The sequence below is a fragment of the Suillus fuscotomentosus genome (genome assembly GCF_016647785.1).
Source record: "Suillus fuscotomentosus strain FC203 chromosome Unknown F5891scaffold_66, whole genome shotgun sequence".
Classification (NCBI taxonomy): domain Eukaryota; kingdom Fungi; phylum Basidiomycota; class Agaricomycetes; order Boletales; family Suillaceae; genus Suillus; species Suillus fuscotomentosus.
Genome location: NW_024539578.1, coordinates 212,271 through 239,869, shown reverse-complemented (window position 1 = coordinate 239,869; position 27,599 = coordinate 212,271). Strand labels below are relative to the sequence as shown.

The window sequence follows — 27,599 nt, the reverse complement described above, 5'->3', positions numbered from 1 at the left end:
CGCGGATTAATCGGGTCACTTGCGTGAGTTTACGTATCAGTACGGTCTTCGTATAGTATAGGAACCTGATGTGACCACCCTGGTGATAAGTTAGTAGTGGACGCGCATGTTCCAAGATATTTCGATACCACCTGAAGATTAAGGTAGATCTTCACGTTGTTCTCGATGACCCGTTGGATTGCCAGTTATAGAGGTTCGGCGGAAGTAAAGTGTGTCATCATTCTAAAAATAGAACTTTGTACTCGTCTGCCAAGGAATAACGAGACTCGGCGGATGGGACATTTTAGTGTATCACCTTTGGTCTCCAACCTCTCCTGGCAAGACGACGATCCTCTGAAAAAATTCCATGAGCCTCCTGTTTTTCTAGCACCGCATGTTACAGAAATGCTCGCGACTTCGACGCCTCGCTCTCATCAACCCGGAGCAGTGTTTCCTCGATGCACTCAATATCGATCCAAAAACCAGCAGCCCGGCCCCTGTGCTTACCCACCTGTGTCTTGCTTCGTCTGATTGTGAACGCCTGAAGCTCTTTTTGGAGCGAAGGGCGGGAAGCTTTGCGAAGGAAAAAGGTCCACGTATTTTGGACTATCTTGAACTGGCGACAGCGAAAAAAGATGTGCATGTGTTGGAGGATATCGTATCGCAGCATATTGATGAGCTGTATTGCAAAGAGTTCGCTGGCGGCTGAACGGCACGGAAGATGGGGTAAGAGGCCATCCAAATCGCGAAACCATCACCAATGACCATCGTACAGCCCCGAGGTTTCTCAGTTCCCTCTGAACGTCTTTAATATCAGATCGATTCCACTCGCCAACCCAATCGAGAAAGACGGATACAAAGAGAGTGAAAATGAGAGGTCAGTTGATATAAGCCGAAAGACAATATTAGCGATTTTGAAACGATGTTAACTTGGCTAACTACGCTACTGATTAGTAACTCACGCGCACGTTCTGTACTACATATAGAAGTGCCTCGTCATACATCATGATCATAGCCATTATGAATGTGATTGCAAATACCGCAAATGCCTAGGCAAATCAAACACACACTCAGCCTTTCTGACCATTGGATTCGTAATACGCTTGTACATCCCCCCGGACCAGATTTGCCCTGCCAAACGAATACTTGCAACGTGCGTGCGCTATTTTTGTCGCCAACACAGTGGTTACTTGATCTGGTGGCTGAATCGCAGGTACAGTTCCCAAGCGTGTGCACTGCGGAGTGTAGATGCATCAGCAAAAGGCCTTGAAATTTCGCTTGTCAAAAAGAAGTTTGATGCTTATGGTGAGCTTACGACCTGGTGATCGGAGCAACGTGATTGGTGGAACAGATTTTTCTGTAGTTACACTGTAAATATCTCGATGCTGAACTACTAGTCTAGGGTTTGTGCTATTCACAAACCCTAGACTTGGGCCACTCATAATTAGCTGCTAGTGACGCTCATAAAGCTTCGCAGAGATTAATGCACGAATTCAAAACTATATGTGCTGCTATTGTGAGCTACTGATACTATGCGAACTCCGTACTCAATGTGTGATAACTGTCCTTATCCGCAAAATTGTTCAGAAAAAAGCGGTCATAACTTTCCAAACAAATGGCTGAAGAAATCTTTTCGTCCACCTTTTGGCCATATTCTGGGATCAACTCGACAGTGTGTGTTACACTTGTCAATGGAACCACACCACCACATCTGTGTTTGCCGTGTTGGTCTTCCACATATGAGCGTTCTACTGTCCACATCGCGAGTTCAGGCCGGTCATTGGGACTGGCGACAAAGTCGTAGTACTGAATATAGAGCAGCGGATGGGATAGATATGATGGCAAAACTAGGTCAGAAGCACATGGAAGAGTCGGTTGAAAAATAAGTCGAACTTGTGCGATACGACTTACTGAACATAATCTCGTTAGTGCTGGAACATAAAAACAAAAATGACATACTGGTTTGGCCATCGTCGCCTGTGACGTCGACGAGGACATTATCACAGTTTCCGAGGGGAAATCCGCTATCTGGTGGATACGCCTGGATCACTCTGCTGGGCATGATCAGCTGTGGCCGGAAGGCCGAATGAAGCTGTAATCGAAATTTTTTCCATGCATGAAAGCGTCCATATTTGTGGTCCCAGCGGGTATGCTCGCCGGTGGAAAGAGAAAAACATTTGATGAACTGAGAGAGTGCATGATCAAAATCAATGAGCGAATATATGGTATGAATGTCGGTGGGCGACAAAGATTTGAAATCTGGTGTCGACGTCAGATGGAAGGCAGTGAGTGCATCTCCGGAAAGAATGCCCTTGAGGAAATGGTTACGAACTGGCCGAGGTCCGTGAACAGAGTGCGATTCATCAGGGAGAACACGAGAAACCCAGGAGAGCGCTGGATTGACGGTTGTCACCGCCTCATCCTCAGTGCATATCACATTGACAAGTGATGCATGATGAGAACGGAACAGTGCGTACAAATTAAACAGCTCTATTGACTCCTGGCGGTTGAGAATCCGTACAGACTGTTCCACGAAGTCGTTGACTCGTCGATTTGTTCGTACAAAGAGATCCTTGCAGTGAGTAATGAGCAAGCGCTCCGTCATATCCGCCGAAAACTGCATCAAAGTGCCCAGTCTCTCGACTGTGCCTCTGAAGCTTTGGAGCAACTCGAGTTTAGGAATAAAGAAATCTTCCTTAACACCTTTCTTCCCCCTCCGAGCCTGGGCCTCGATGACAGCGTGCTTGAATGTATGAAAGTCTGAAAGGGACTGCATCATTGACGACAAGGTTTCTGCAGAATGAATCGGATTTTGGGCAAGATAAATGAAGTCAACGAGGGCACGGATTGCGCGAATGAAGTTAGGTGGAGCAACACCTGCAATCGAAGCAACAATGGTGCGTTGAATATCTCGATGCTCACGACCTGTCATCTGGTTGACGTGCGTGATACCTTTGGTGAAGTGGCGTGTTCCCACCCGCTTATGCTGATTCATGTAGCGAGCATCGAGTTCGGATTTTCCTACTACCTCCTTGATCCAGGTGAGCGGATGGTCAGCAAAAAATTTGATGCAGGTGTGCAAGATCTCGCCAGCGAGAAAGACAGACGGACATGCGTAGATCCAGTCACGCCAATATGGCATGTGGACTCCAGATAGATGGACAGCTTTGGCTGCCTTCTGGAATTTGTCGAGATCCCAAACATCAATTGTTTGGGAGATCTCACAGATAAGTTGTAGCGTGTGTTGCCCAGTACGAGGAGGGTAGAGAACCCCATCACCAAAATTTTCTTGTGACACCATTGTTAAAGGAGATGCACTTTTACTAACCGCAGCGATCATGCAAGCCTCTGGCAGGTCACATACGTGAGCGACGAGTGGCGTATAGACATAACGAATAAATCTGGAAGGATCAGGCATAAAGCAGCCTGTCTTGGCTGCCTGTTTAAGGTTGGCGCAGACAAGGTCAACGCACTTATGCCACAGCCGCGCCTGAAGAATGGTTTGATAATCGGGATGCACGCGAAACTTAGCGACGGGCATGTAAGCGATACAGCGCCAAGCTCGGAGTGTGGCCTTGGAGCGAACTTCTGAATCAAGGTTACCGATGGTGATGAAGATGGGGTGCATCTCGAGTCCCCCAGTGGTCCTCGTCACGGGAGTTTTGTCGGACCCTAAAATGATCGGTACTTGTGTAGCACCTAATGGGAGACAGTCCTACACGGAATCAATCTTTGAGTAGTCGACTAAGCAGGGCAAACTTACCTGAATTTTCCATGCTAAATCAGCGCTCATATAATCTCCATACTCGCGCTGATTCCCAACATGAACTACGTGGGGCTGAAAGGTAATATTATTGGTGAAAACTGGGTCACTGAAAAGTTGTTTGACGACTTCCAGAGCATCGCGCCAAATGAGCTGAATGGGATGGACAGTCTTGTAGCCTGTAAACTCTAGTTTTGAAACTTTCCACTCTGCAAGACAGGGTAGTGCGTCCATCCAATCTAGAAGTTGATCTTTTGAGGTGAAAGATGGTTTTGGGCGAGTGCTAAACTGTGAAAGAGTCAGACTTGTCGAATAGTGCTTAGAGTCTCCTACCCATTTCAACTTCAAGAACTTGTCAATTTGAGTCTGATTCAGGTTTTGAATCAAGAAACTAGCTAATTCCCACTCCCCCTCGTCATGGAAAGGATAATAAGTGTTTATCTCCCGCCGATAATTATATTGATCGTCCTGCAACCTGTCATATAGGTTTTTACCGATACCAAAGACGTATCCAGAGCGAGGATGACAATGGCCAGTGGTATTAGATGGCGGACCTCGCAACCCAGGGGGAACGGCTGATTGTTGTGAACGTGCTTTGTGCGGCCAGCAGGTAGACTGTGAATTGAGATGCAGAACGACTGCTTCGATCGAAGGGAACTCCCTATTGCAATTGGGACACAGCCTGGTAAAGGTATGCATACTAAAGCTAAAGTCAAAGCAACTTAATGGATAATACGCACATTTACTTGGGCAATGGGTCAGCGTTGGAGTCTAGTCTTTCAAACTCCGCTGTGTTGCTTGCTGACATTGCCAGTGTATTCACAGGGTATTGGTGTATTCACTGTACTATTATCAGCCTGCATTGAAGGCTAGAGAGACACTGTCTTGCCGACATTGATATTTGTTCATGTCACCCTCACTTCCACCTTCATCTCCGACTCGACCCAGCAGTCCCGGCAACTGCCTCCCTCCATCAAGCAGTCCCCCATCCTCTCCTCTATCGGGATCTTCTTCAGCTCCTGGGTCGCCTCTTTTTGATTCTTTCCATCTCTCAGAGAGTTCTCCTGATACCAGACATTCTGACCTATGTGCTTCCCTCAAAGGTATCTCCTCAGCGGAGAAGACACCTCCGCCCGTGACTCCGGCTTCTGCTACTGAGGGATCAAACAGCTTATTTTATAATCCACCCGCATCTCCAGATCTTTCTCGCAGTGCTCGACGTCAGTTTATACGTGACAGAATGAGCAGGAAGTTTGTACCATACCCCCCGGACCCAGCTCCACTCGAGGTTCGTTTTGCAGCGCGTCTTATGGGGCGGGAACGCAGACCTTATGTATCCAGCGAATCTCTTCTCAAGGTATTATTATTCTATCCAGTTCCATCCAAACAACTCATTTATATTTTATAAAGCATGCTGGATACTTAGAGAATGGCCTTGCGCAAATGCATCCTTCAACTCTGTACAAAGGATACCAGGCACAGCTTGCAGCTCGTGAGACTGCGCGTCAGCGCATGCTGGCGACTGCGTGGGAAATCGAGGAAACTGAACGCTTCATCATATTCCTCAATGCCATACATGCCGACAATGAAGACCGGCTCAAACTCACAGACGACCAGTTACACGCCTTTAGGAACCTCTTTTCTGAGCGTGACTGCGTAGATGCCGATGATGACCGAGACTATCTTCAAGCGGTCTATGAAGATGAATGCGAAATTCTTAAGATTGTCGCATCCCAAGCTGAGCATGTGGCAAAGGTCTTAGGCTCACGTGTCAGCAAGGCTTTCCAACATGGGGTTGGAGCATCCAGATCGTCTTCGTTGCAACCTGGGTTTGTTGGTGATGACAGTGTCGATAAGGCATCTGTAGAATCCGGGGCCGATGGTTCCGGATCCCCCACTGCCGGCGGGGTTCCTGATGACGACGACAACCCTATATATCTGGGAACCCCTGATAACCTTGGAATTCATCCCAAAGCGTCTTGCGTGGCCACCGCAATGTGACTTCTTATCGTGGTAAGTCGATTCATGTGTCTGATTATTACTCCACACTGATTGATTGATAAGGAATGTTGTAATACACGCGACACCCTTTCATCATAGCCTTCTTCCAGACCGTGTTAGTTTGTCATATGCACACCGTTTTTTACCTCCTCGCCCCTTCTTTCCCCGCTTCTTTGACCTCACGGTCACAAGTACATCAAGTCACAAGCTGTATAGTTTGTTTGCATTCGCGTATCTCCGTTTGTATTAGAATTGTAATTGATATGCCCTTTGCCCTCCCCCAAGTGATTCTACCTTGATGAGTACCCAACATCGTGCGCCGCGCAAAGGTAAAACCACAATTCCAAAACCTCCTCGAGGATCTGGTCTCAACCCTTCCCATGCGCCTGCGGACACGCAGATCAATATTCCCGACGAACAACCGCGGCCTCCGGAAATGTCTAACTTCGATCCACATCAGCGACAGCACGCCTTTGGTACATATAATCAGTGAGTCTTCCCATCTCTTTTGTCGCGGACTCAGACTCAAAATAACAATAGGCCGAGTCCCGGCTACTCAAATCCTGGAGATAGTAGCTCAGGTGCCGGGTACACCAACTCGCTCTTAGGCGCCGGGTACACCAACTCGCTCTCTAATGCCGGGTACACCAACTCGCTCTCTAACGCTGGGTACACCAACTCTCTCTCTAGCGCCGGGTACACCAACTCTCTCTCTAGCGCCGGCTACACCAACTCTCTCTCTAGTGCCGGCTACACTAACTCTCTCTCTAGCGCCGGCTACACCAACTCTCTCTCTGCTGCCGGCTATAGCGCCCAGTCCTCCTCCCAGTCCTTGTCTGGCGCTCAATCCCCAAGGGCTGGTCCCTCAAACATCAACTACAATGTTCCATCACTCGCGTCACGTACGTATTGTTTCTTTTCATTGTAAATCATTTTCTAACAAACACACCATGTTCAGCACCGAGCTTCCACCTTATCGGGCCCATACCTCATTGGTTGGGCGGTGATGCCGACGCCGCACGCGCACTGACACACAATCCCATACTGGACGAAATACCGGTATCCAACGTGATACATGTGAGTACTTAATGTTATATATCTTACTACACGTTTTAATGATAACAGACTTTGGGTCCGGTGCGCTCTATCGAAAGACGCCGACGCTCCCGACGTATGCCCTCAACGCCGTCGTTGGCGCCTTATTCGGCGCCCCCATGCCCGACGCGTACCCCAAATCCCAGCCCGCCTCCATCCCCAACGCGCACTCCAAATCCTGGCCCGTCCTCGGCTACAACGTCGAGTGACGTTGTCATCCAGGTCAAGGTCAGTGCGGCGGACCGCGAGCAAGTCTACAGCCGCTCGCGAGACCTTATCAAGGGCACCATCTTCACGCCTGATGCAATCGCATCAAAATCTGAGGACCAGAGTCGCCTCGTCAGGGATATGATCAAAGCATCAGCGCCTTCCATTCCGAGCCTTCGCGGTAAGTTCAATGAAGACTCTTTTAGCTTATACTGAATGAATAGTAGGGCTAAATCGATGGCCATCGACGCCGAAAGATGTGCCGACGATTTGGCGGGGAGTGGTCCTAGTGCGTTCGACGATGATGACGATTGCGCGACAAAACGTGGTGATGGCATACGACCTGCTCCCCGAACACGATTCCAACATCCCGCCAGATCAATTTCGTGTCGATCGAGTAGCTAGTCTTGTGCGAGACAAGGCCTATATGCACAAACATTCATTTTCTCAAGTATGTTTATTTTTTGTTTCGAAATCAAGATCTAACTAAGGCTTAGGACGGGACGGTGATCATTCACAACAAATGCCAGAATAAATTCATATTCACCCTGCTCATCAAACTCATCTGGCTCTCGAATCACGGACTTCACGCGCTACTCGGCAACCACCAATCACCTCGTGAGGCACTGCATCATGCGTACTGCCTTGCATGTTCAATAACGGAGCATGCATTATTGGAACAAGGCCAACTAATATTCACGAAGCAGAAGTTCTCGCCGACTGAGAACAAGACGATATTCGATAGCGTTAATTTTTTTCTAAATTCTCTCAGTGAGGAGGAGAAGGCAAGTCTTGATAGATGGAAAGACCATCTGATTGTTTGTGGGAGGTCGCAACAGGGGTCTACTGCCATTCTTTCCGATTTCGACTTGACTATTGAAACGTAGAATTTGGACTATAGTTCGCAGTTTTAGCATAGTTCATAGTTTTTGTGTTAGATTCCCACAAATTTCGTGATTCTACCTACAATAAATTATTAAAATGCATACCGGAGTGCTTCAAACAGTCAGATATTAGTATTACGAACGCCAAACGTATACCGGAGTACTTAAAACAGTCATTACGGATGCCTGACCTGACTATACCATATCCGAGAAGTTTCAGACATGTTTTAAACTCGGTTCGAACACGGACCCTCTCTTAGATGTACTCCGGTATACGTTTGGCGTTCGTAATACTAATATCTGACTGTTTGAAGCACTCCGGTATGCATTTTAATAATTTATTGTAGGTAGAATCACGAAATTTGTGGGAATCTAACACAAAAACTATGAACTATGCTAAAACTGCGAACTATAGTCCAAATTCTACGTTTCAATAGTCAAGTCGAAATCGGAAAGAATGGCAGTAGACCCCTGTTGCGACCTCCCACAAACAATCAGATGGTCTTTCCATCTATCAAGACTTGCCTTCTCCTCCTCACTGAGAGAATTTAGAAAAAAATTAACGCTATCGAATATCGTCTTGTTCTCAGTCGGCGAGAACTTCTGCTTCGTGAATATTAGTTGGCCTTGTTCCAATAATGCATGCTCCGTTATTGAACATGCAAGGCAGTACGCATGATGCAGTGCCTCACGAGGTGATTGGTGGTTGCCGAGTAGCGCGTGAAGTCCGTGATTCGAGAGCCAGATGAGTTTGATGAGCAGGGTGAATATGAATTTATTCTGGCATTTGTTGTGAATGATCACCGTCCCGTCCTAAGCCTTAGTTAGATCTTGATTTCGAAACAAAAAATAAACATACTTGAGAAAATGAATGTTTGTGCATATAGGCCTTGTCTCGCACAAGACTAGCTACTCGATCGACACGAAATTGATCTGGCGGGATGTTGGAATCGTGTTCGGGGAGCAGGTCGTATGCCATCACCACGTTTTGTCGCGCAATCGTCATCATCGTCGAACGCACTAGGACCACTCCCCGCCAAATCGTCGGCACATCTTTCGGCGTCGATGGCCATCGATTTAGCCCTACTATTCATTCAGTATAAGCTAAAAGAGTCTTCATTGAACTTACCGCGAAGGCTCGGAATGGAAGGCGCTGATGCTTTGATCATATCCCTGACGAGGCGACTCTGGTCCTCAGATTTTGATGCGATTGCATCAGGCGTGAAGATGGTGCCCTTGATAAGGTCTCGCGAGCGGCTGTAGACTTGCTCGCGGTCCGCCGCACTGACCTTGACCTGGATGACAACGTCACTCGACGTTGTAGCCGAGGACGGGCCAGGATTTGGAGTGCGCGTTGGGGATGGAGGCGGGCTGGGATTTGGGGTACGCGTCGGGCATGGGGGCGCCGAATAAGGCGCCAACGACGGCGTTGAGGGCATACGTCGGGAGCGTCGGCGTCTTTCGATAGAGCGCACCGGACCCAAAGTCTGTTATCATTAAAACGTGTAGTAAGATATATAACATTAAGTACTCACATGTATCACGTTGGATACCGGTATTTCGTCCAGTATGGGATTGTGTGTCAGTGCGCGTGCGGCGTCGGCATCACCGCCCAACCAATGAGGTATGGGCCCGATAAGGTGGGAGCTCGGTGCTGAACATGGTGTGTTTGTTAGAAAATGATTTACAATGAAAAGAAACAATACGTACGTGACGCGAGTGATGGAACATTGTAGTTGATGTTTGAGGGACCAGCCCTTGGGGATTGAGCGCCAGACAAGGACTGGGAGGAGGACTGGGCGCTATAGCCGGCAGCAGAGAGAGAGTTGGTGTAGCCGGCGCTAGAGAGAGAGTTAGTGTAGCCGGCACTAGAGAGAGAGTTGGTGTAGCCGGCGCTAGAGAGAGAGTTGGTGTACCCGGCGCTAGAGAGAGAGTTGGTGTACCCAGCGTTAGAGAGCGAGTTGGTGTACCCGGCATTAGAGAGCGAGTTGGTGTACCCGGCGCCTAAGAGCGAGTTGGTGTACCCGGCACCTGAGCTACTATCTCCAGGATTTGAGTAGCCGGGACTCGGCCTATTGTTATTTTGAGTCTGAGTCCGCGACAAAAGAGATGGGAAGACTCACTGATTATATGTACCAAAGGCGTGCTGTCGCTGATGTGGATCGAAGTTAGACATTTCCGGAGGCCGCGGTTGTTCGTCGGGAATATTGATCTGCGTGTCCGCAGGCGCATGGGAAGGGTTGAGACCAGATCCTCGAGGAGGTTTTGGAATTGTGGTTTTACCTTTGCGCGGCGCACGATGTTGGGTACTCATCAAGGTAGAATCACTTGGGGGAGGGCAAAGGGCATATCAATTACAATTCTAATACAAACGGAGATACGCGAATGCAAACAAACTATACAGCTTGTGACTTGATGTACTTGTGACCGTGAGGTCAAAGAAGCGGGGAAAGAAGGGGCGAGGAGGTAAAAAACGGTGTGCATATGACAAACTAACACGGTCTGGAAGAAGGCTATGATGAAAGGGTGTCGCGTGTATTACAACATTCCTTATCAATCAATCAGTGTGGAGTAATAATCAGACACATGAATCGACTTACCACGATAAGAAGTCACATTGCGGTGGCCACGCAAGACGCTTTGGGATGAATTCCAAGGTTATCAGGGGTTCCCAGATATATAGGGTTGTCGTCGTCATCAGGAACCCCGCCGGCAGTGGGGGATCCGGAACCATCGGCCCCGGATTCTACAGATGCCTTATCGACACTGTCATCACCAACAAACCCAGGTTGCAACGAAGACGATCTGGATGCTCCAACCCCATGTTGGAAAGCCTTGCTGACACGTGAGCCTAAGACCTTTGCCACATGCTCAGCTTGGGATGCGACAATCTTAAGAATTTCGCATTCATCTTCATAGACCGCTTGAAGATAGTCTCGGTCATCATCGGCATCTACGCAGTCACGCTCAGAAAAGAGGTTCCTAAAGGCGTGTAACTGGTCGTCTGTGAGTTTGAGCCGGTCTTCATTGTCGGCATGTATGGCATTGAGGAATATGATGAAGCGTTCAGTTTCCTCGATTTCCCACGCAGTCGCCAGCATGCGCTGACGCGCAGTCTCACGAGCTGCAAGCTGTGCCTGGTATCCTTTGTACAGAGTTGAAGGATGCATTTGCGCAAGGCCATTCTCTAAGTATCCAGCATGCTTTATAAAATATAAATGAGTTGTTTGGATGGAACTGGATAGAATAATAATACCTTGAGAAGAGATTCGCTGGATACATAAGGTCTGCGTTCCCGCCCCATAAGACGCGCTGCAAAACGAACCTCGAGTGGAGCTGGGTCCGGGGGGTATGGTACAAACTTCCTGCTCATTCTGTCACGTATAAACTGACGTCGAGCACTGCGAGAAAGATCTGGAGATGCGGGTGGATTATAAAATAAGCTGTTTGATCCCTCAGTAGCAGAAGCCGGAGTCACGGGCGGAGGTGTCTTCTCCGCTGAGGAGATACCTTTGAGGGAAGCACATAGGTCAGAATGTCTGGTATCAGGAGAACTCTCTGAGAGATGGAAAGAATCAAAAAGAGGCGACCCAGGAGCTGAAGAAGATCCCGATAGAGGAGAGGATGGGGGACTGCTTGATGGAGGGAGGCAGTTGCCGGGACTGCTGGGTCGAGTCGGAGATGAAGGTGGAAGTGAGGGTGACATGAACAAATATCAATGTCGGCAAGACAGTGTCTCTCTAGCCTTCAATGCAGGCTGATAATAGTACAGTGAATACACCAATACCCTGTGAATACACTGGCAATGTCAGCAAGCAACACAGCGGAGTTTGAAAGACTAGACTCCAACGCTGACCCATTGCCCAAGTAAATGTGCGTATTATCCATTAAGTTGCTTTGACTTTAGCTTTAGTATGCATACCTTTACCAGGCTGTGTCCCAATTGCAATAGGGAGTTCCCTTCGATCGAAGCAGTCGTTCTGCATCTCAATTCACAGTCTACCTGCTGGCCGCACAAAGCACGTTCACAACAATCAGCCGTTCCCCCTGGGTTGCGAGGTCCGCCATCTAATACCACTGGCCATTGTCATCCTCGCTCTGGATACGTCTTTGGTATCGGTAAAAACCTATATGACAGGTTGCAGGACGATCAATATAATTATCGGCGGGAGATAAACACTTATTATCCTTTCCATGACGAGGGGGAGTGGGAATTAGCTAGTTTCTTGATTCAAAACCTGAATCAGACTCAAATTGACAAGTTCTTGAAGTTGAAATGGGTAGGAGACTCTAAGCACTATTCGACAAGTCTGACTCTTTCACAGTTTAGCACTCGCCCAAAACCATCTTTCACCTCAAAAGATCAACTTCTAGATTGGATGGACGCACTACCCTGTCTTGCAGAGTGGAAAGTTTCAAAACTAGAGTTTACAGGCTACAAGACTGTCCATCCCATTCAGCTCATTTGGCGCGATGCTCTGGAAGTCGTCAAACAACTTTTCAGTGACCCAGTTTTCACCAATAATATTACCTTTCAGCCCCACGTAGTTCATGTTGGGAATCAGCGCGAGTATGGAGATTATATGAGCGCTGATTTAGCATGGAAAATTCAGGTAAGTTTGCCCTGCTTAGTCGACTACTCAAAGATTGATTCCGTGTAGGACTGTCTCCCATTAGGTGCTACACAAGTACCGATCATTTTAGGGTCCGACAAAACTCCCGTGACGAGGACCACTGGGGGACTCGAGATGCACCCCATCTTCATCACCATCGGTAACCTTGATTCAGAAGTTCGCTCCAAGGCCACACTCCGAGCTTGGCGCTGTATCGCTTACATGCCCGTCGCTAAGTTTCGCGTGCATCCCGATTATCAAACCATTCTTCAGGCGCGGCTGTGGCATAAGTGCGTTGACCTTGTCTGCGCCAACCTTAAACAGGCAGCCAAGACAGGCTGCTTTATGCCTGATCCTTCCAGATTTATTCGTTATGTCTATACGCCACTCGTCGCTCACGTATGTGACCTGCCAGAGGCTTGCATGATCGCTGCGGTTAGTAAAAGTGCATCTCCTTTAACAATGGTGTCACAAGAAAATTTTGGTGATGGGGTTCTCTACCCTCCTCGTACTGGGCAACACACGCTACAACTTATCTGTGAGATCTCCCAAACAATTGATGTTTGGGATCTCGACAAATTCCAGAAGGCAGCCAAAGCTGTCCATCTATCTGGAGTCCACATGCCATATTGGCGTGACTGGATCTACGCATGTCCGTCTGTCTTTCTCGCTGGCGAGATCTTGCACACCTGCATCAAATTTTTTGCTGACCATCCGCTCACCTGGATCAAGGAGGTAGTAGGAAAATCCGAACTCGATGCTCGCTACATGAATCAGCATAAGCGGGTGGGAACACGCCACTTCACCAAAGGTATCACGCACGTCAACCAGATGACAGGTCGTGAGCATCGAGATATTCAACGCACCATTGTTGCTTCGATTGCAGGTGTTGCTCCACCTAACTTCATTCGCGCAATCCGTGCCCTCGTTGACTTCATTTATCTTGCCCAAAATCCGATTCATTCTGCAGAAACCTTGTCGTCAATGATGCAGTCCCTTTCAGACTTTCATACATTCAAGCACGCTGTCATCGAGGCCCAGGCTCGGAGGGGGAAGAAAGGTGTTAAGGAAGATTTCTTTATTCCTAAACTCGAGTTGCTCCAAAGCTTCAGAGGCACAGTCGAGAGACTGGGCACTTTGATGCAGTTTTCGGCGGATATGACGGAGCGCTTGCTCATTACTCACTGCAAGGATCTCTTTGTACGAACAAATCGACGAGTCAACGACTTCGTGGAACAGTCTGTACGGATTCTCAACCGCCAGGAGTCAATAGAGCTGTTTAATTTGTACGCACTGTTCCGTTCTCATCATGCATCACTTGTCAATGTGATATGCACTGAGGATGAGGCGGTGACAACCGTCAATCCAGCGCTCTCCTGGGTTTCTCGTGTTCTCCCTGATGAATCGCACTCTGTTCACGGACCTCGGCCAGTTCGTAACCATTTCCTCAAGGGCATTCTTTCCGGAGATGCACTCACTGCCTTCCATCTGACGTCGACACCAGATTTCAAATCTTTGTCGCCCACCGACATTCATACCATATATTCGCTCATTGATTTTGATCATGCACTCTCTCAGTTCATCAAATGTTTTTCTCTTTCCACCGGCGAGCATACCCGCTGGGACCACAAATATGGACGCTTTCATGCATGGAAAAAATTTCGATTACAGCTTCATTCGGCCTTCCGGCCACAGCTGATCATGCCCAGCAGAGTGATCCAGGCGTATCCACCAGATAGCGGATTTCCCCTCGGAAACTGTGATAATGTCCTCGTCGACGTCACAGGCGACGATGGCCAAACCAGTATGTCATTTTTGTTTTTATGTTCCAGCACTAACGAGATTATGTTCAGTAAGTCGTATCGCACAAGTTCGACTTATTTTTCAACCGACTCTTCCATGTGCTTCTGACCTAGTTTTGCCATCATATCTATCCCATCCGCTGCTCTATATTCAGTACTACGACTTTGTCGCCAGTCCCAATGACCGGCCTGAACTCGCGATGTGGACAGTAGAACGCTCATATGTGGAAGACCAACACGGCAAACACAGATGTGGTGGTGTGGTTCCATTGACAAGTGTAACACACACTGTCGAGTTGATCCCAGAATATGGCCAAAAGGTGGACGAAAAGATTTCTTCAGCCATTTGTTTGGAAAGTTATGACCGCTTTTTTCTGAACAATTTTGCGGATAAGGACAGTTATCACACATTGAGTACGGAGTTCGCATAGTATCAGTAGCTCACAATAGCAGCACATATAGTTTTGAATTCGTGCATTAATCTCTGCGAAGCTTTATGAGCGTCACTAGCAGCTAATTATGAGTGGCCCAAGTCTAGGGTTTGTGAATAGCACAAACCCTAGACTAGTAGTTCAGCATCGAGATATTTACAGTGTAACTACAGAAAAATCTGTTCCACCAATCACGTTGCTCCGATCACCAGGTCGTAAGCTCACCGTAAGCATCAAACTTCTTTTTGACAAGCGAAATTTCAAGGCCTTTTGCTGATGTACTTAAAACAGTCATTACGGATGCCTGACCTGACTATACCATATCCGAGAAGTTTCAGACATGTTTTAAACTCGGTTCGAACACGGACCCTCTCTTAGATGCTCATATAAACATCAACTTTGTTACATAAGCTATATACACCACGACATATGTATATAAGGGGAAATCAGACATCGCCCAACTTATAATGTCATATCATGCTTTTTGATTTTTTGTGATGAGTTAGCGCTCGCGATGATATGGGCACCAGGTACAGCATAGTAAGACAACCGCATAGTCATATTCAAGTAGTAAATAACGTACATCAATTAAATGTTCTACTGTCGAAGATAGTTCATATGTCGTACAGTGTGTGAAGTAGGATGTGGAGTAAATGAATGACAATTCCGTAAAGAATGTGAAGGTGAAACGAAGGACAACACTCGTAGTTGAATGAATGGGTGTTCTACTCTACAGGGCAAATACAACCCCAGGACGCAAGATAGGAAATGTTCTAAGACCCATCATCGTTAAATGCAAACAGCAAGTTCGCTTGGGAGGCTCGAGGAAACTGGGGATAAAGTATCAGTATCTGAAGGCGTCACATGACTGTTGACCTCACCAGGGTAGAACCAGAAGGAAACGGCTATGATAACGTACAAGCCTGCGGGAATATTGAGCACGATAGCCCACGGGTATTGCTGAACCTCCTCACAGATCAAGATGGTACCCTCTAACCAATTTGATTTCCCGTCCGCAACCACGATACTCATGGTTTGCACTGCACGAAGATGATTAGAGAGTGCGTATTTCATAGAAAGGTCGAAGCATACCTGCAACGTAGAGAACCTATATATCTTCTTAGCTACAATTGGACTGATGAATTGGAACAGCACCTACCACAGACTCAAACGGGTCGAACAGTAAAGCCAGTGGCCTGCCCATGATCCATCCAAGGGTGATCATAAACCTTGTCCCAGGACTCGGTATGAGGGCATGTTAAATATGACGAGCACTTACGGAATAACCAAGAGAGTGGTTTGCTTATGCTAACATGAGCATCGTCATACAAGAGACAGTGAAGGAGACTTACTATCGACGACCCGACAGCGATGCTCACGCTCAGATCCAGCTGGTCCTTCACAGAAGTGTTGACTGCAGTAACGCATTCTGCATAGCCAATGTGTCAAAGTGCCCCAAAATCAGGAGTATCTTATACATACCTGCGATAGAACTGACTGCAGGAAGTAAGACGAGACCGACCCATTGCTTGCTAATTGTCGTTGAGATTCCGTCCATGGATTCCACGAGATCTTCAGCAGTGATAGTCACCGTCTAGAGGAGTCACTGACAGGTACTCATTCGAACTGATTCATCACTTACAATAGTAACCAATGTCAATAACAGAAGGGTGACCATCCAGCTAAGCTGGGGCTCTCTGAAACTATTCGTTGCTGATGGCGACCTATGCAGATCCGCACCTTCAGAGGCAGTCATAGGCTCTGGTGAAGCACATCGGATAGGATCGGTATCAACGGCGGATGCCATTGGTGATGTACTCCAAGGCGGATTTAAGGGGGCAACAGTGCTGCCATCTACATGATCGTGCTCGTTTTGCGTGGTTTGCCGTGACACTCCCTCGGACGACCGATTGGTAGACTCCTGTATAACTTCTTGCTTAATGGTCTCCGGAAGATGCTCCTTGCTCCCTGTCAACGTGATCTCAGAGGCAGAATTCAACGGCGAGTTCTTATAAGGCAATTTGGGCAGCGCTGAAACACGGCGTCGAGAAGTCAAACTCCGAATATCATGCATACTAGGTTTGTCGTTCAGGGTCGTGGATGAAGATAGCATTTCGGTTAGATAACGCGAATGAACTGGTATCTTGACCGATAGCTTGCTACTCTTGAGTTTAGAATCTTGATAGAGATGCTTGTGGGACCAGAACTGGAAGAGAAGATAGGCGACATAAACTGTGCGCATGTATCATAAGTGGTTCTCGAAGGACACATGAACCCAGGACTTACTAAACATGAGTATGATTGAGACCTACGATAATTCGATCAGAGGGAGTTTCAGCAAAGTCAAAACAAATCTTACGCCATAGCTCATCTTCAGAATATCATCCTTCTGCTCAAAGGAGCCAGAATCCTTTCCGCCACTGATTGCAAAATGATACGCAGCAGGGAGGAGCAGAGCCCCAACACTGATACTCAGAAGTGATGAATGTATCTGTGTAGCAGCTGGAAGATCTATTAGTTATCTCGGTATTTTTATCATATATGTGACCTCACTCTGGCCGAACCCTTGCTCGGAGAAGCGAAGCCCGCCTGCAAAGAAGCACATTCCTAGAACAAGGACTAAAAATATGAGGATCGTTATTAGATGAGGGAGAGATGCACGACATACGTAGCTTGCTCAAAATCGAACCAATTACTGCGAGTGTCAGATTAAATTCTCAAATATGTTCGTTGAACTTACGCGAAGATTGTACGACTCTTAGTTCACACTTCCTGAGGGCGGTGATCTAAAAGAGATCAGCAGATTCTCACGCATACAAGTCCAGCGCTTACCGCAATGACCATCTCGACACTTGTGAGATGCGCGTCAAACAGCTATCAATAGCCAAGGAGCTTAAACTCACGTATTACTCTGCATACGTAGAGGTTGAGGAGTATCCAATCGTTAATAGAATATGACTTACCATACTCGCATTAAGCAAACCAGCCTTTGTGCCTCCAATACGAAGGGCCAGCTCACGAGTTGAAAGGTCGTGAAGCTAAGAAAGGAACGCTCGATTCAGTCGACCAACGGAAGAGTGTGTGACATACCTTTACAAGAGGGATCATGGACAGGATGCTGACTGTTGAAAGAGTCGTTTCATGCTTCAAGAAGAATTCGGCGAAGCTTACATATGAATATAACCTTGTGGTGCCTCTCGAGCACGAAGCTCAGTGTCCACTTAGAATAGTAGCGCGATAATTAGTGAACTCAACAGGATGTGTGAAGGCGGTCACTCACAGAAACAGGAATCAACAACAATAAAACGTTGAACCCTACGACCGTCAAGTTTAGCACGGGTAAGGGACAAGTAAACCGGGATGCACTCACATGAGCCGAATAGGACGACTCTCCAGCCCTGCCAGATGTGTGCTGTGGGTTCGGATACCTGCCCCTTTCCGCCACCAGGCAGTGGCTCGCCCCCCACAGATTCCCCGGGGGAGGGTAGATTCCATCGAAAGGGCGATTCGTTGGTCTCACTCGACAAGCCTTTGTCCCCGGTAAATAGAATTGAAGTTGGACTGTATGAAATAGTGGAATATCTGGAACCTGTGTCCTGGAGAGACAAGTGAAGATCTCTTGAGGGTCTATCGGTGGGTCCTGTCGCGCCCGGAGATGAACTTGAAGGGGACGGAGGATGGCTGTAAGACCGCAGGATGTCTAACGTAGTGGACCCTGGTGAGATGGAAGACATGAGGAGCGGAGACGCGAGTTTCGCGCGTGAGCGTGAAGAAAAAGGAGGGGGATGGCGTCACCACTGGTCTCTGGCTCGCTGAATGTTACTGGTATATGTATAAGTTTGTAAGACGGCATCTTGTCAGTTCATTTTGCATTCTCGGCATGAAATAAATTCTAGCGCATCATTCGGAATTTCGTTCGTAAACACCTACCTTTTATGGAAACAACCTACGGGACCGAATTTGACTTAAAAAAGTCAGACGTAGCCACAGGTGTCGAAGTCACATCAACCATCGAAGGCAGACAGAATTTATCGCACTCGCTGCGGAAATGAGATGTTAACTCCACTATAATCTGACTCCCGACGCCAGGCGTAAAAGTCAAACCCAACATGGGCGAAATTCAAGCATCTAACACCACGAATGGACGCAAACCTTCAATTAGGACATCAGAACCATCATGTACCACTGCCAGCAACCTCGTAACTGCTTATCAAGTCGCCCATCTGTCCTAGTTGTCTTTAGCTAACCCGGCGCACATTTCTCACTAGCCGTGACTCAACTCCCAAGTCATGGTCCCAACTTCTTCGATGGCCCGGGGTTCTTTGGCCTTGATCACCAACCGAGTTGCGTATCAGTGTGTTTTTGATGATTGGCACCTGTTCAGGGAAAGTGCACTTCGAAGTCTGTGGCTATCAAGACTGCAATCTGGACTGCCATTTTTTTCATGGGTATGTAGTACGAACTAGCGCTATTTGATCGAAATCGCTCTTTATAGTCACATAACCAGGTCGAACTGCTGTGTAGCTGGAACTGCGGATGCATGCTTTCCTTTATCCAAGGGCAGGTGGGCTGAGTTTACTGGAATTCGATCTGATATGCTGACAGGTGCATGCAGAATTGATTACTCCCTGTCATCGACAAATAGTAGCGAAAGCAAGGCACTAGTTGTAGCACGGCACGGCAAGCTTCTGCCATACGTTCATTGAATATCTTGATCCAATTCCTCCAGCGCTTTTACCTGGATTCACCATCGCACCGCTCCACACTGGGAGCCATGTTGATTGCTAGCGAACATTATGTGTTGAGCGGGAAGGAGGGAAGGGATTCATCATCTACATAAGATGGCCCGCCATAGGGGATACGGATCCTAGGAAGTACCATAAAAAAAAAACTCAACTGTATCCATAAATTAATCACCCTTCTTTTTATCTATCATTCAGAAGCAAACCAGCCTCACCTCCCTCTAATATCCAGGTGGCAAAGTAGACCACACAAGTAATATGCAGATATGATGCCTACATCAGGTAAAGTGCGAGCCCGCTATTCAACACGAGCCCGCATTGCCTATCAATAACCCTTGCCCACCTCCATTTGATCTCACCTTTAATCGATGGGTATTCACACATCTGTCATTCACTGGTGATATGATAGCAAATTTATTGTACACGCCCCTACTTCTATGTCAACCCTATCGGGTATCTTGTTGTTTTCCCAGTGAATGGCTCATTAGGCTGGGTAATTCAGGTGAAACTGCCGGCCGCAGCGGGAACTGTGGGAGATCGTTATACATACATGCAAAAACTCGACAGGAAGCAATAGCAAAACCAAAGTCAAGGAAGTGAAGTCTACGAAGGTCAAAGAAGTCATTTTCTTATGTTTCCGTGCCCAATTACCAATCGACTTTCTCACAATTATGTTTGCGAAGTACAATTATTATATCATTCTATAAGGTCACAGAGAAGAAACAGTACATACAAAGCTGTAAATGAAGCAAACCTCGTTCCAGTGTTCGAACTTCTGAATCGACAAATCATTAATGAGCGTCCTTCGTCTTTCGCAGCTTCGTCAGCGAACATCCGCATTTTCGGGTCAGAAGCTGTCTCGGCAATATGATTGCACGTCGTTCTTCACGCTCGAGAGCACAAGTAGACATGCTCTTGTGGCTGTAATGTAGCCTGTGCACGATGCGGAGAAGGGTATGTACAAATACGTATCACGACGTGTCCATGACTCGTGTCGTAGCTCGTCCAGGTATATGGTGGGATTTCGGCGGAGGATATTGGTGAGAAATGCAATGTCATCGATGCCGAGGTTACGACACTCGCCGCGACGCCCATTATGAGATACGATATTAATGCTGGCAATCCGAGCCAGCCGGATGGTTTTGTATACAAATGTCTTGATATGAGTAAACAGCAGACACGTGCGACGGAATGTCCGCATCAGCGCTTTTAAATCTAGAGAGACTGTCGATGTGGGTGGTTGCCGTGGTGCCACGCATGTTGAGGTGCTCGATGTGTGCGATCGAGGACAACTCCAAGCCTAATGCTGACCGGTCCTACTTCGGACTTTTTTGAGACGCGAGTTCAACGTTGAACTTTTTGCGTTTTTTCCCCATAATATTGCAATCAGCATGGGAGCAGGTCCAGGGTCGGTGCTGCCAGGTCCAATACAATCAGTGATAATTAACCACCGCTCCGCAAACTGAAAATTCCAAGACATAAAGTTGAACGTTTCGCCAGATATTACAATCAGAAGGAGGATGTCTGAGCACAAGGTTCTGAGTACTCTGCTTGAGCAAAAAAAACTTGCAAAGTCGTCGGAGGCAGACGGGGGCGTGTCACGCCGTCACACGTGACAGACACTTTCCAAGTCACTCCCAACTCGCTCCAGGCCTCAACCTCATAGCATCATGTTCAACGCTGCCCTTCGTGCCGTCCGCCCTGTCGTGCGTAGCACGCGCAGGTCAACCCCTTCCACCGCTCTCCGCGCTCTTTCCACCACCACTCCCCGTTTTTCGGGCCCCGCTCCTCCTTCACTCTTCGGAGAGGGTGCCAAGGCCGGTGAAATTCCTTCCGACGAGCAGCAAGCGACTGGTCTGGAGCGTTTCCAGCTTCTTGGGGAGATGCAGGGTGTTGAAGCGTTTGACTTGGAGCCTCTTGACTCGAGTCGTGTGGGCACCCTTGAAGACCCGATTAAAGTCTTTTCATTGGTATGTTTTGCGTCGTAACGATGCATCGTGGCGTCTTGCTGAATTTACTCTAGGACACGTCTCGTATTGTTGGATGCACTGGTTCGCCAGCCGAAAGCCATGAGTTGCATTGGTTTACTGTTAAGAAGGAGAAAAACCGCCGTTGCCCTGAATGCGGCTCTGGTGAGTATTTGGCTGTTTCTTGTGGAATTTGTGCTTAAATTTTGCAGTCTATGTACTTGATTTCCAGGGCGTGGAACACCATGATGCTCACCACCATTAGAATGGGCAATTGCTCAGTTTAATTTATTACGGAGAGCAGTATCACGTGTTCCTGTCTAGGTCGTTAGATCGTTATCAACATCTTGACGGCTTATTCGCATTATCGTTGCGTGTGAGTCAAAGGTTGTGTACAGAGTTTCGCTGAACGCCCGCATCAAACTTTAAACAAGAAAAGCAATATACATATCAAAGACATGAAAATATAGGACAAGAACTATCTCAAATACGTCCGGGCCATGCGCAGCTGATAGAAGACTCAGCAGCTATGTAATAATGCACTGACTATCATTTGGGGGGCTTCCAATTGGGGGACCAAAAGCGCTCAGCGTCCACTGTTTCATTCTTGCACAGCACGGGTCATCTTCGATGTCAAATACCCAACCTACAGCCGCTCGTAATTGAGTGCCTTGCATCAGTGCGGTGTAGTAAACGTCATTGTGTTTCACAGCCTGCCGCGGTAGCCGTATGAGCAAATAACCATCAGGATGAAAGGCGAGTCATACCCCCTGGTATATTCTTCGTAGTCTTGCGCTTTCTTCCGGTGTTTCTAGCCACGATTTCTTCGGAGCAGCAAATCGAGGGTCGTTGATTCCGTCGTATCTGAGCCAGGGGGGATACTCTGCAGCGAGTATAGCAGGCAATGTCGAATTCATCCACCAGTCTAAGATAGCAGTGATGTTGCCGGAGGAATCAACCATCAAATTCATGTCTCCCAGTCCGTCGTGTGCCAGTACCATGCGATGAACACACCGTTCATCGAGTTGGGTCAAGTGCCCCCGCAGGTGCGCAATTAATTGTGATATGGATGCTTGTGCTCGGAATCTATGCTCATCCCCGGTGTCTGAAGTGAATGCGCGTCTTGTCTTCAATGTGGAGAGGTATTCGAGGTATTTTTGCAAAGTGGGAAAAACCTCAGAGGTATGGGCGTGATTAGCATTGTAAATCCGCGGTATTACGATGAGTTCATCCGATGAACTCGCGACAGAGATAGAGCCGATCGTTTGTGGGACATTGATGTCGAACAGCTTCAGTGCGAAATCCGCATATAACCGCACCAGTTGCTCCTTTTAAACATTTTCAAGCGACCGGATAACACAATGAACCATACGAAGACAAACCTTTGCGCGTGAAGACAGCGTCGGGTATAAGTTTTTGATGGGTTCACCTGTGAAACCCTGCGTGACGAAAGCATTCCGAGCGATTCTAGCGCTATTTGGCAGGACGTGCAGAAGACGTGGTGCGGGTACCGCGGAGTGTGCGGAAAACCAGCGGAGGAGAGTTGTCTCGCTCTCAAAGAGCCGTTGACTCCATTCAATGTCAGAAGAGGTGGGTCTCAACCACATCAAGACGATTTGACCGCCTGTTAGTGAGATTTCAAAAACCTGAACGGGTACTTTGTCAGTGCTGTGGTTACAATGTCAATGTCGATAAAATGTGTACCGGATGAGCGCCTAGTCTTCGTTGCCGAAAGGATCTTATGTGAAAGCCCTGCTGTGTCAATTGAGCGAGTAAAGTCTGTTCTATGCTGGATGCGGACATGTTGAACGGTGATCCTCGTCGCCAGCGAGGTATTTACAAAGTTGGATAGATAGTCGGGTTGTGTAAGGTCGGCAGTGGGCATTCTGTGGAGCCCCATGGCCATCGATTCCGTAAATTCAAAACGGAACTTGAACGAAAGGGGAGAAGTACCGCGATGTTGATGCAATCTTCTTCTTGGGTTAGTGGCGCACCTACATGCTCAATGTGGAGAAATCCGTGATCGGACACTGGGTATTCACGATAGCAGGCTCATTCTAGGCCATCGCTGTTCTGAAAATTTGAGTTGCCAGTGCTTATCGATTATCAGCGAAACCGAGAGTGGGGCTAGTGCAAAGAAATAAGCCTAGAAGACTTACGTTACCTTGGAATTTTTAGATTTGGTTCCGATGTTTGACTCAGCGTTTAACTGTAAGTACAGTTACAACCGCCACAATGCATAGACTGGAACCACGTGTCCCAATCCTCAGGCCTAGGGAGTGATCAGGTTGCTCAGCCTGCAAGACAATTACTAGGCAAGTAAATCAAAATCAACGTTGTCAGAAGCCATGAGCCAGGCGTCGTATCGATGATATTATTATACCAAGTTCTCTTATGTTGGTGACTCGACTCGGCAATAGCCAAAACTCACATTAAGTGGCTTAAACCTTAATTATTCAATTTTACATACACGGTAGCTATTTTTGTCAATACTTACGCGTTTATTGCCAGTTGGAACTTCGTCGACATCGTCTGGCGTCGTCTGAAACTCAATACTAAATTCCTCCGCTCAATGTCCTATCAGCAACAGGGTTTCCTACTCATGTGGTCTAGCTCAAGCCCTGCAATCCCACCCCGCGAGAACGTTCAAAGTCTAAGTATAGGGGTCATTCTGGGGCTTCGGGCGGAATTTTAAACTGGTGGTGATCGTGGTGGGTCGTAGTACGGTCTTATCAGTGAATTCTTAAATTTTGTCCGCTCAAGTCGTACGAAGAAATCTACAAATACATCAAATTTACATAACCTGAAATAATTTAGATAATAAGTGTCATGCCGCGGAGGAGCACTGGGGAGTTCACATGAGTGTGGTGTCGGGCACGAGACATGGGTGCAAATCATGCACAATGTGTGGGAGGGTTCATGTAGACGGTACGAGAGCACGAGGTGTTCGATGGTTCCATTAGTTATGACACTTAATGCAAGTGAGAGGGCAGCAGGTGCAGGTCCCAGGAGAGCAGCATATAACTTCAGGCATGAGAAATTAGTGGGAGATGCTGAAAAGCAGGAGGGTGCAGCTAGAGTACCGTCTACTGAAATATTGGTTCAAAAGAAAAAGCAGAAGAAAAAAGATATAATCATAGAAGCAGGTGGTGGCGGGAGGACTAGCGCTCAAGGAACGGCACTGCGGCAGGCGCTATCAATCTTACAACTCCGCTTGAACGCCCACTTGGTGCACGTGGCCAGAACCCTTTCACTCGACGATGACCAGTCCATCTATGAGGCCGGACGGACTGGTAAGACTGGGTTTGAATTTGGAGGTCGAGCGGATTCTCACAGTCCAGCTGGGCTGTCTTCGTATTTCTGATTCAAATCACCAAGTCACATAAATTCACTTCATCATTTACTCTAGGTTTAGCCCCCACCGCATCACGGAGTCTTTTCATCGTCGCCTTCTACCGGTTTATATCGACCTTGAGTCAACCGAGTTGGGGGCTGTCTTCTAGTAGGCAGCGACGGTCAACTCGGAGCTATGATATGGTGTCACTTGCACCGCGTGCTGACAGACTTGCAGTCCTGAGTCGGTTTCAGCTCCATCACTGGTTTCCAGACGCGGCATGGCTGTGTGCCTTGTACCTCCATGAATGTTGTATTCCTGTAGACACGCCTCGCCTCGATTGCGGTTCGGCACTCAAAGCCGCTTTCGTACATAGGGTCACCCATGCAGCGTGCGCAGCTGCTGTGGATACACTGTCCTCACCTCTCCGATCAGGCTAGTCATTATCCAGAGATGCAAGTGATGCTGTACTGCTGCGTGAATTTGATATCATCTCCATTATCGATTATCAGCCCTCAACTAACGAGTTCAATCATTAGTCACTCCCCTGAACCTACGGATGTTCTCACGTTTCTCGCACATCGTGCCTGCGATTCATCTACACTCGATATCCCTGGCACGAACATCGGCAGGCCGATCGCTCTTTCAATATTGGGGTGTTTGTGATCCATGAACTTGGCTTGCACTAATGCTTCGACTGTTTTCACCCCAAGTATGAATGCACTTACTCTATACAAGTCGAGACCTTGGCGATGTTAATTTCAGGAGTTAAGCAGCACCGAACGCGTCGTCCATTAAGTTCCAATTATATAATTCCAAAGCTTCAATGGAGCGATGTCTAGCATGCAGGTACGTCCAGGCGCTGTTTGTTGGTATCCCTCTCAAGTGCTCTGGCTCAGCTTGGTGAAGTCAAGCAAGACCAACAGCCCGATCCTCTTAGCAACTTGAAACGGTCCAAACCAAAATATATCGATAGAACTCTTCCACCCCCGCAACGTGATGCTCAGATGTGGGGTCTCAAGAGTGGCTTTATAAGACTGCTCGTTTCTTCCTCGCCAAGCTACATCTCGACCTTTCCAAAACAAAGGCCAGGATTAATGCCTACGCAATTCCTGGGTGCAGCTCAAAAGAACCTTGCAATTCAACCGCTGTGGGTTATGTAATTTTACGTCCTGGACGAATAGTGCCGGCGGAATGCACGGGTCGTCTAAATATGCCACATACATGTCAATGAAGTCAAATACTCTACTGTACCACAGAAATATCTTGTCCAAGCTCTTGCCAATGCTATCTTGTACCGAGTTCCGATCAAGATCGATCGATCAAGCACGTCTGCACCTTGTAACATGCATCAAATGATTTAAATCACCCTGTACCATTACGTCACTCTTTTCCTTAAGAATTCAGTCTGCGGCCCCTAACCCAGTTATAGAGTCAGCAATTGTCAGCTTCATCTGAGACACGAGCACAGCTTACACAGGTATGGTATCTTATAAACAAGTACTGGATCTCCAACGTTGCGTTTTTCCTGCTGAACAATATGAATGCCTAGGTTTGCTTACGAGTCGAGGAATCAGCAGTTTGATGGTTGGTGACTTGCACTGGTCAGATAATCACCAAGGCCGAACAGCGTTGGTCATGTATTACCTTGCGAAGCAAGGTCAGGTTCACATGGATCATTTTATGTGATTTCCAAATAATAGTAAATACAGTGACGCCATACAACGTGATACGATGATGCGAACTTATCACCTACCTCCGATTTCCCTTCCAATACTTGTCGTTTTCTGAATAACAAAGTAATAACTTAGACCGTGCAACTCCCTCGCGCCCAGAGCTCCGCCCACAGGGCGAAGCTAGCGCGCTTCCCTTCCAATATTCGTCGTTTTCGGACAACTCCCTTTTTTGTTAATATGTTGGTAATAATGTGATGAATAAATAAAAATTAATCCTATAATTTTACGCCGCGCCCCTAAACATCGTATTTACTATCTATCTATCGAAACACCATGCAACCTAGCGTATTTGAACTGCTAAGTACCTCAGACAATCAATGTGCTTTCATTTTCAGTGAGTATAGACTGAGAATTACTGATATCGTTCTGGATCCCAGAGAGCCAAAGATTGGGAGCAACGCTGTGGAAGCAAAGAGAGCATTCTTGCGTTATCCCCCTGCATTTGTTATCATTCACCTCGACTTCTGCGATTTACCGCCATTGCACGGACTTCTGCCTCAGCACATACCAGTGTTACCTTGCGAAATTAAATTTTCCATGGGCACAGGTCCTTCTACAAGAATCACGCGGCGTCAACTCCCTGTAACACCAGCTTACGCATTTACCGACTTTAAAGCACAAGGACAGACGATTGATCACGTTTTAGTGGACATTGGAAGAACGACATGTTTTCGCCTATCTCCCTTCAATGCATACGTCGCACTATCCAGAAGTCACGGCCGAGAATGCATACGTCTTCTCAGAGACTTCGACAATGATCTATTCCTTCAACATCCAAACGAAGACCTTCGGATAGAAGATAACAGGATTGAGCGACTCGCGGAGGAAACGAAAAAGCGTTTCTCGAGGACAGACAGTCTGACAGAAAACAAGGTACCATAGTGCAGTACACTGAAAGAAACAATGTAGTAGTAGCTATATAGTGATGTCAGAAGAAATCCTGGGACGAAGCCAGACTAAACGAGCACGATAGAGCTAGAAAAAGACGGAATGTGAGCAAGGTCCACGTCGGCAACGCCGACCCCTAGTATCCGAGACTTGCGGG

The 27,599-nt window shown here is 47.5% G+C and overlaps 9 protein-coding genes across 9 annotated transcripts; 5 read left to right on the top strand and 4 right to left on the bottom strand.

Moving 5' to 3' along the window:
• Positions 1-1,509: 1,509 nt before the first annotated feature.
• F5891DRAFT_960080 (uncharacterized protein) lies at positions 1,510-4,441 on the bottom strand (the record flags this gene model as incomplete). The annotated part of the gene is made up of 5 exons (XM_041375698.1): positions 1,510-1,889; positions 1,939-3,199; positions 3,308-3,694; positions 3,743-4,030; positions 4,076-4,441. 5 exons carry the CDS (start codon positions 4,439-4,441, stop codon positions 1,510-1,512), a joined length of 2,682 nt encoding a protein of 893 aa, XP_041221053.1.
• Positions 4,442-5,185: 744 nt separating this feature from the next.
• Positions 5,186-7,932, top strand: F5891DRAFT_984260 (uncharacterized protein; the record flags this gene model as incomplete). The annotated part of the gene is made up of 7 exons (XM_041377413.1): positions 5,186-5,739; positions 6,029-6,232; positions 6,284-6,645; positions 6,702-6,820; positions 6,869-7,226; positions 7,273-7,496; positions 7,543-7,932. 7 exons carry the CDS (start codon positions 5,186-5,188, stop codon positions 7,930-7,932), a joined length of 2,211 nt encoding a protein of 736 aa, XP_041221052.1.
• Positions 7,933-8,352: 420 nt separating this feature from the next.
• On the bottom strand, positions 8,353-11,099 carry F5891DRAFT_984259 (uncharacterized protein; the record flags this gene model as incomplete). The annotated part of the gene is made up of 7 exons (XM_041377412.1): positions 8,353-8,742; positions 8,789-9,012; positions 9,059-9,416; positions 9,465-9,583; positions 9,640-10,001; positions 10,053-10,256; positions 10,546-11,099. The coding sequence occupies 7 exons, from the start codon at positions 11,097-11,099 to the stop codon at positions 8,353-8,355; spliced, it is 2,211 nt and encodes a 736-aa protein (XP_041221051.1).
• A 744-nt stretch (positions 11,100-11,843) lies between these two features.
• On the top strand, positions 11,844-14,775 carry F5891DRAFT_960165 (uncharacterized protein; the record flags this gene model as incomplete). The annotated part of the gene is made up of 5 exons (XM_041375704.1): positions 11,844-12,209; positions 12,255-12,542; positions 12,591-12,977; positions 13,086-14,346; positions 14,396-14,775. The coding sequence occupies 5 exons, from the start codon at positions 11,844-11,846 to the stop codon at positions 14,773-14,775; spliced, it is 2,682 nt and encodes an 893-aa protein (XP_041221050.1).
• A 538-nt stretch (positions 14,776-15,313) lies between these two features.
• On the bottom strand, positions 15,314-18,692 carry F5891DRAFT_1058737 (Sodium/calcium exchanger protein-domain-containing protein). The gene is made up of 21 exons (XM_041362804.1): positions 18,146-18,692; positions 18,056-18,090; positions 17,947-17,995; positions 17,866-17,897; positions 17,739-17,813; positions 17,679-17,686; positions 17,608-17,626; positions 17,516-17,561; positions 17,444-17,470; positions 17,329-17,394; positions 17,135-17,277; positions 17,062-17,083; positions 16,418-17,007; positions 16,258-16,369; positions 16,128-16,204; positions 16,055-16,077; positions 15,935-16,004; positions 15,868-15,883; positions 15,750-15,815; positions 15,657-15,698; positions 15,314-15,605 (listed from the first exon to the last, which is right to left on the bottom strand). Exons 1-21 carry the CDS (start codon positions 18,507-18,509, stop codon positions 15,565-15,567), a joined length of 1,923 nt encoding a protein of 640 aa, XP_041221049.1. The 5' UTR covers positions 18,510-18,692; the 3' UTR covers positions 15,314-15,564.
• A 2,495-nt stretch (positions 18,693-21,187) lies between these two features.
• Positions 21,188-21,749, top strand: F5891DRAFT_1130630 (cytochrome c oxidase polypeptide IV; the record flags this gene model as incomplete). Its single annotated transcript, XM_041364555.1, has 3 exons — positions 21,188-21,487; positions 21,541-21,649; positions 21,697-21,749. The coding sequence occupies 3 exons, from the start codon at positions 21,188-21,190 to the stop codon at positions 21,747-21,749; spliced, it is 462 nt and encodes a 153-aa protein (XP_041221048.1).
• A 262-nt stretch (positions 21,750-22,011) lies between these two features.
• Positions 22,012-23,091, bottom strand: F5891DRAFT_960214 (uncharacterized protein; the record flags this gene model as incomplete). Its single annotated transcript, XM_041375706.1, has 3 exons — positions 22,012-22,197; positions 22,252-22,812; positions 22,867-23,091. 3 exons carry the CDS (start codon positions 23,089-23,091, stop codon positions 22,012-22,014), a joined length of 972 nt encoding a protein of 323 aa, XP_041221047.1.
• A 2,561-nt stretch (positions 23,092-25,652) lies between these two features.
• Positions 25,653-25,981, top strand: F5891DRAFT_1194185 (uncharacterized protein; the record flags this gene model as incomplete). The annotated part of the gene is made up of 2 exons (XM_041367895.1): positions 25,653-25,667; positions 25,718-25,981. 2 exons carry the CDS (start codon positions 25,653-25,655, stop codon positions 25,979-25,981), a joined length of 279 nt encoding a protein of 92 aa, XP_041221046.1.
• Positions 25,982-26,775: 794 nt separating this feature from the next.
• F5891DRAFT_1058707 (uncharacterized protein) lies at positions 26,776-27,583 on the top strand. The gene is made up of 2 exons (XM_041362803.1): positions 26,776-26,873; positions 26,932-27,583. The coding sequence occupies exon 2, from the start codon at positions 27,092-27,094 to the stop codon at positions 27,434-27,436; it is 345 nt and encodes a 114-aa protein (XP_041221045.1). The 5' UTR covers positions 26,776-26,873; positions 26,932-27,091; the 3' UTR covers positions 27,437-27,583.
• The last annotated feature ends 16 nt before the right edge of the window (positions 27,584-27,599 follow it).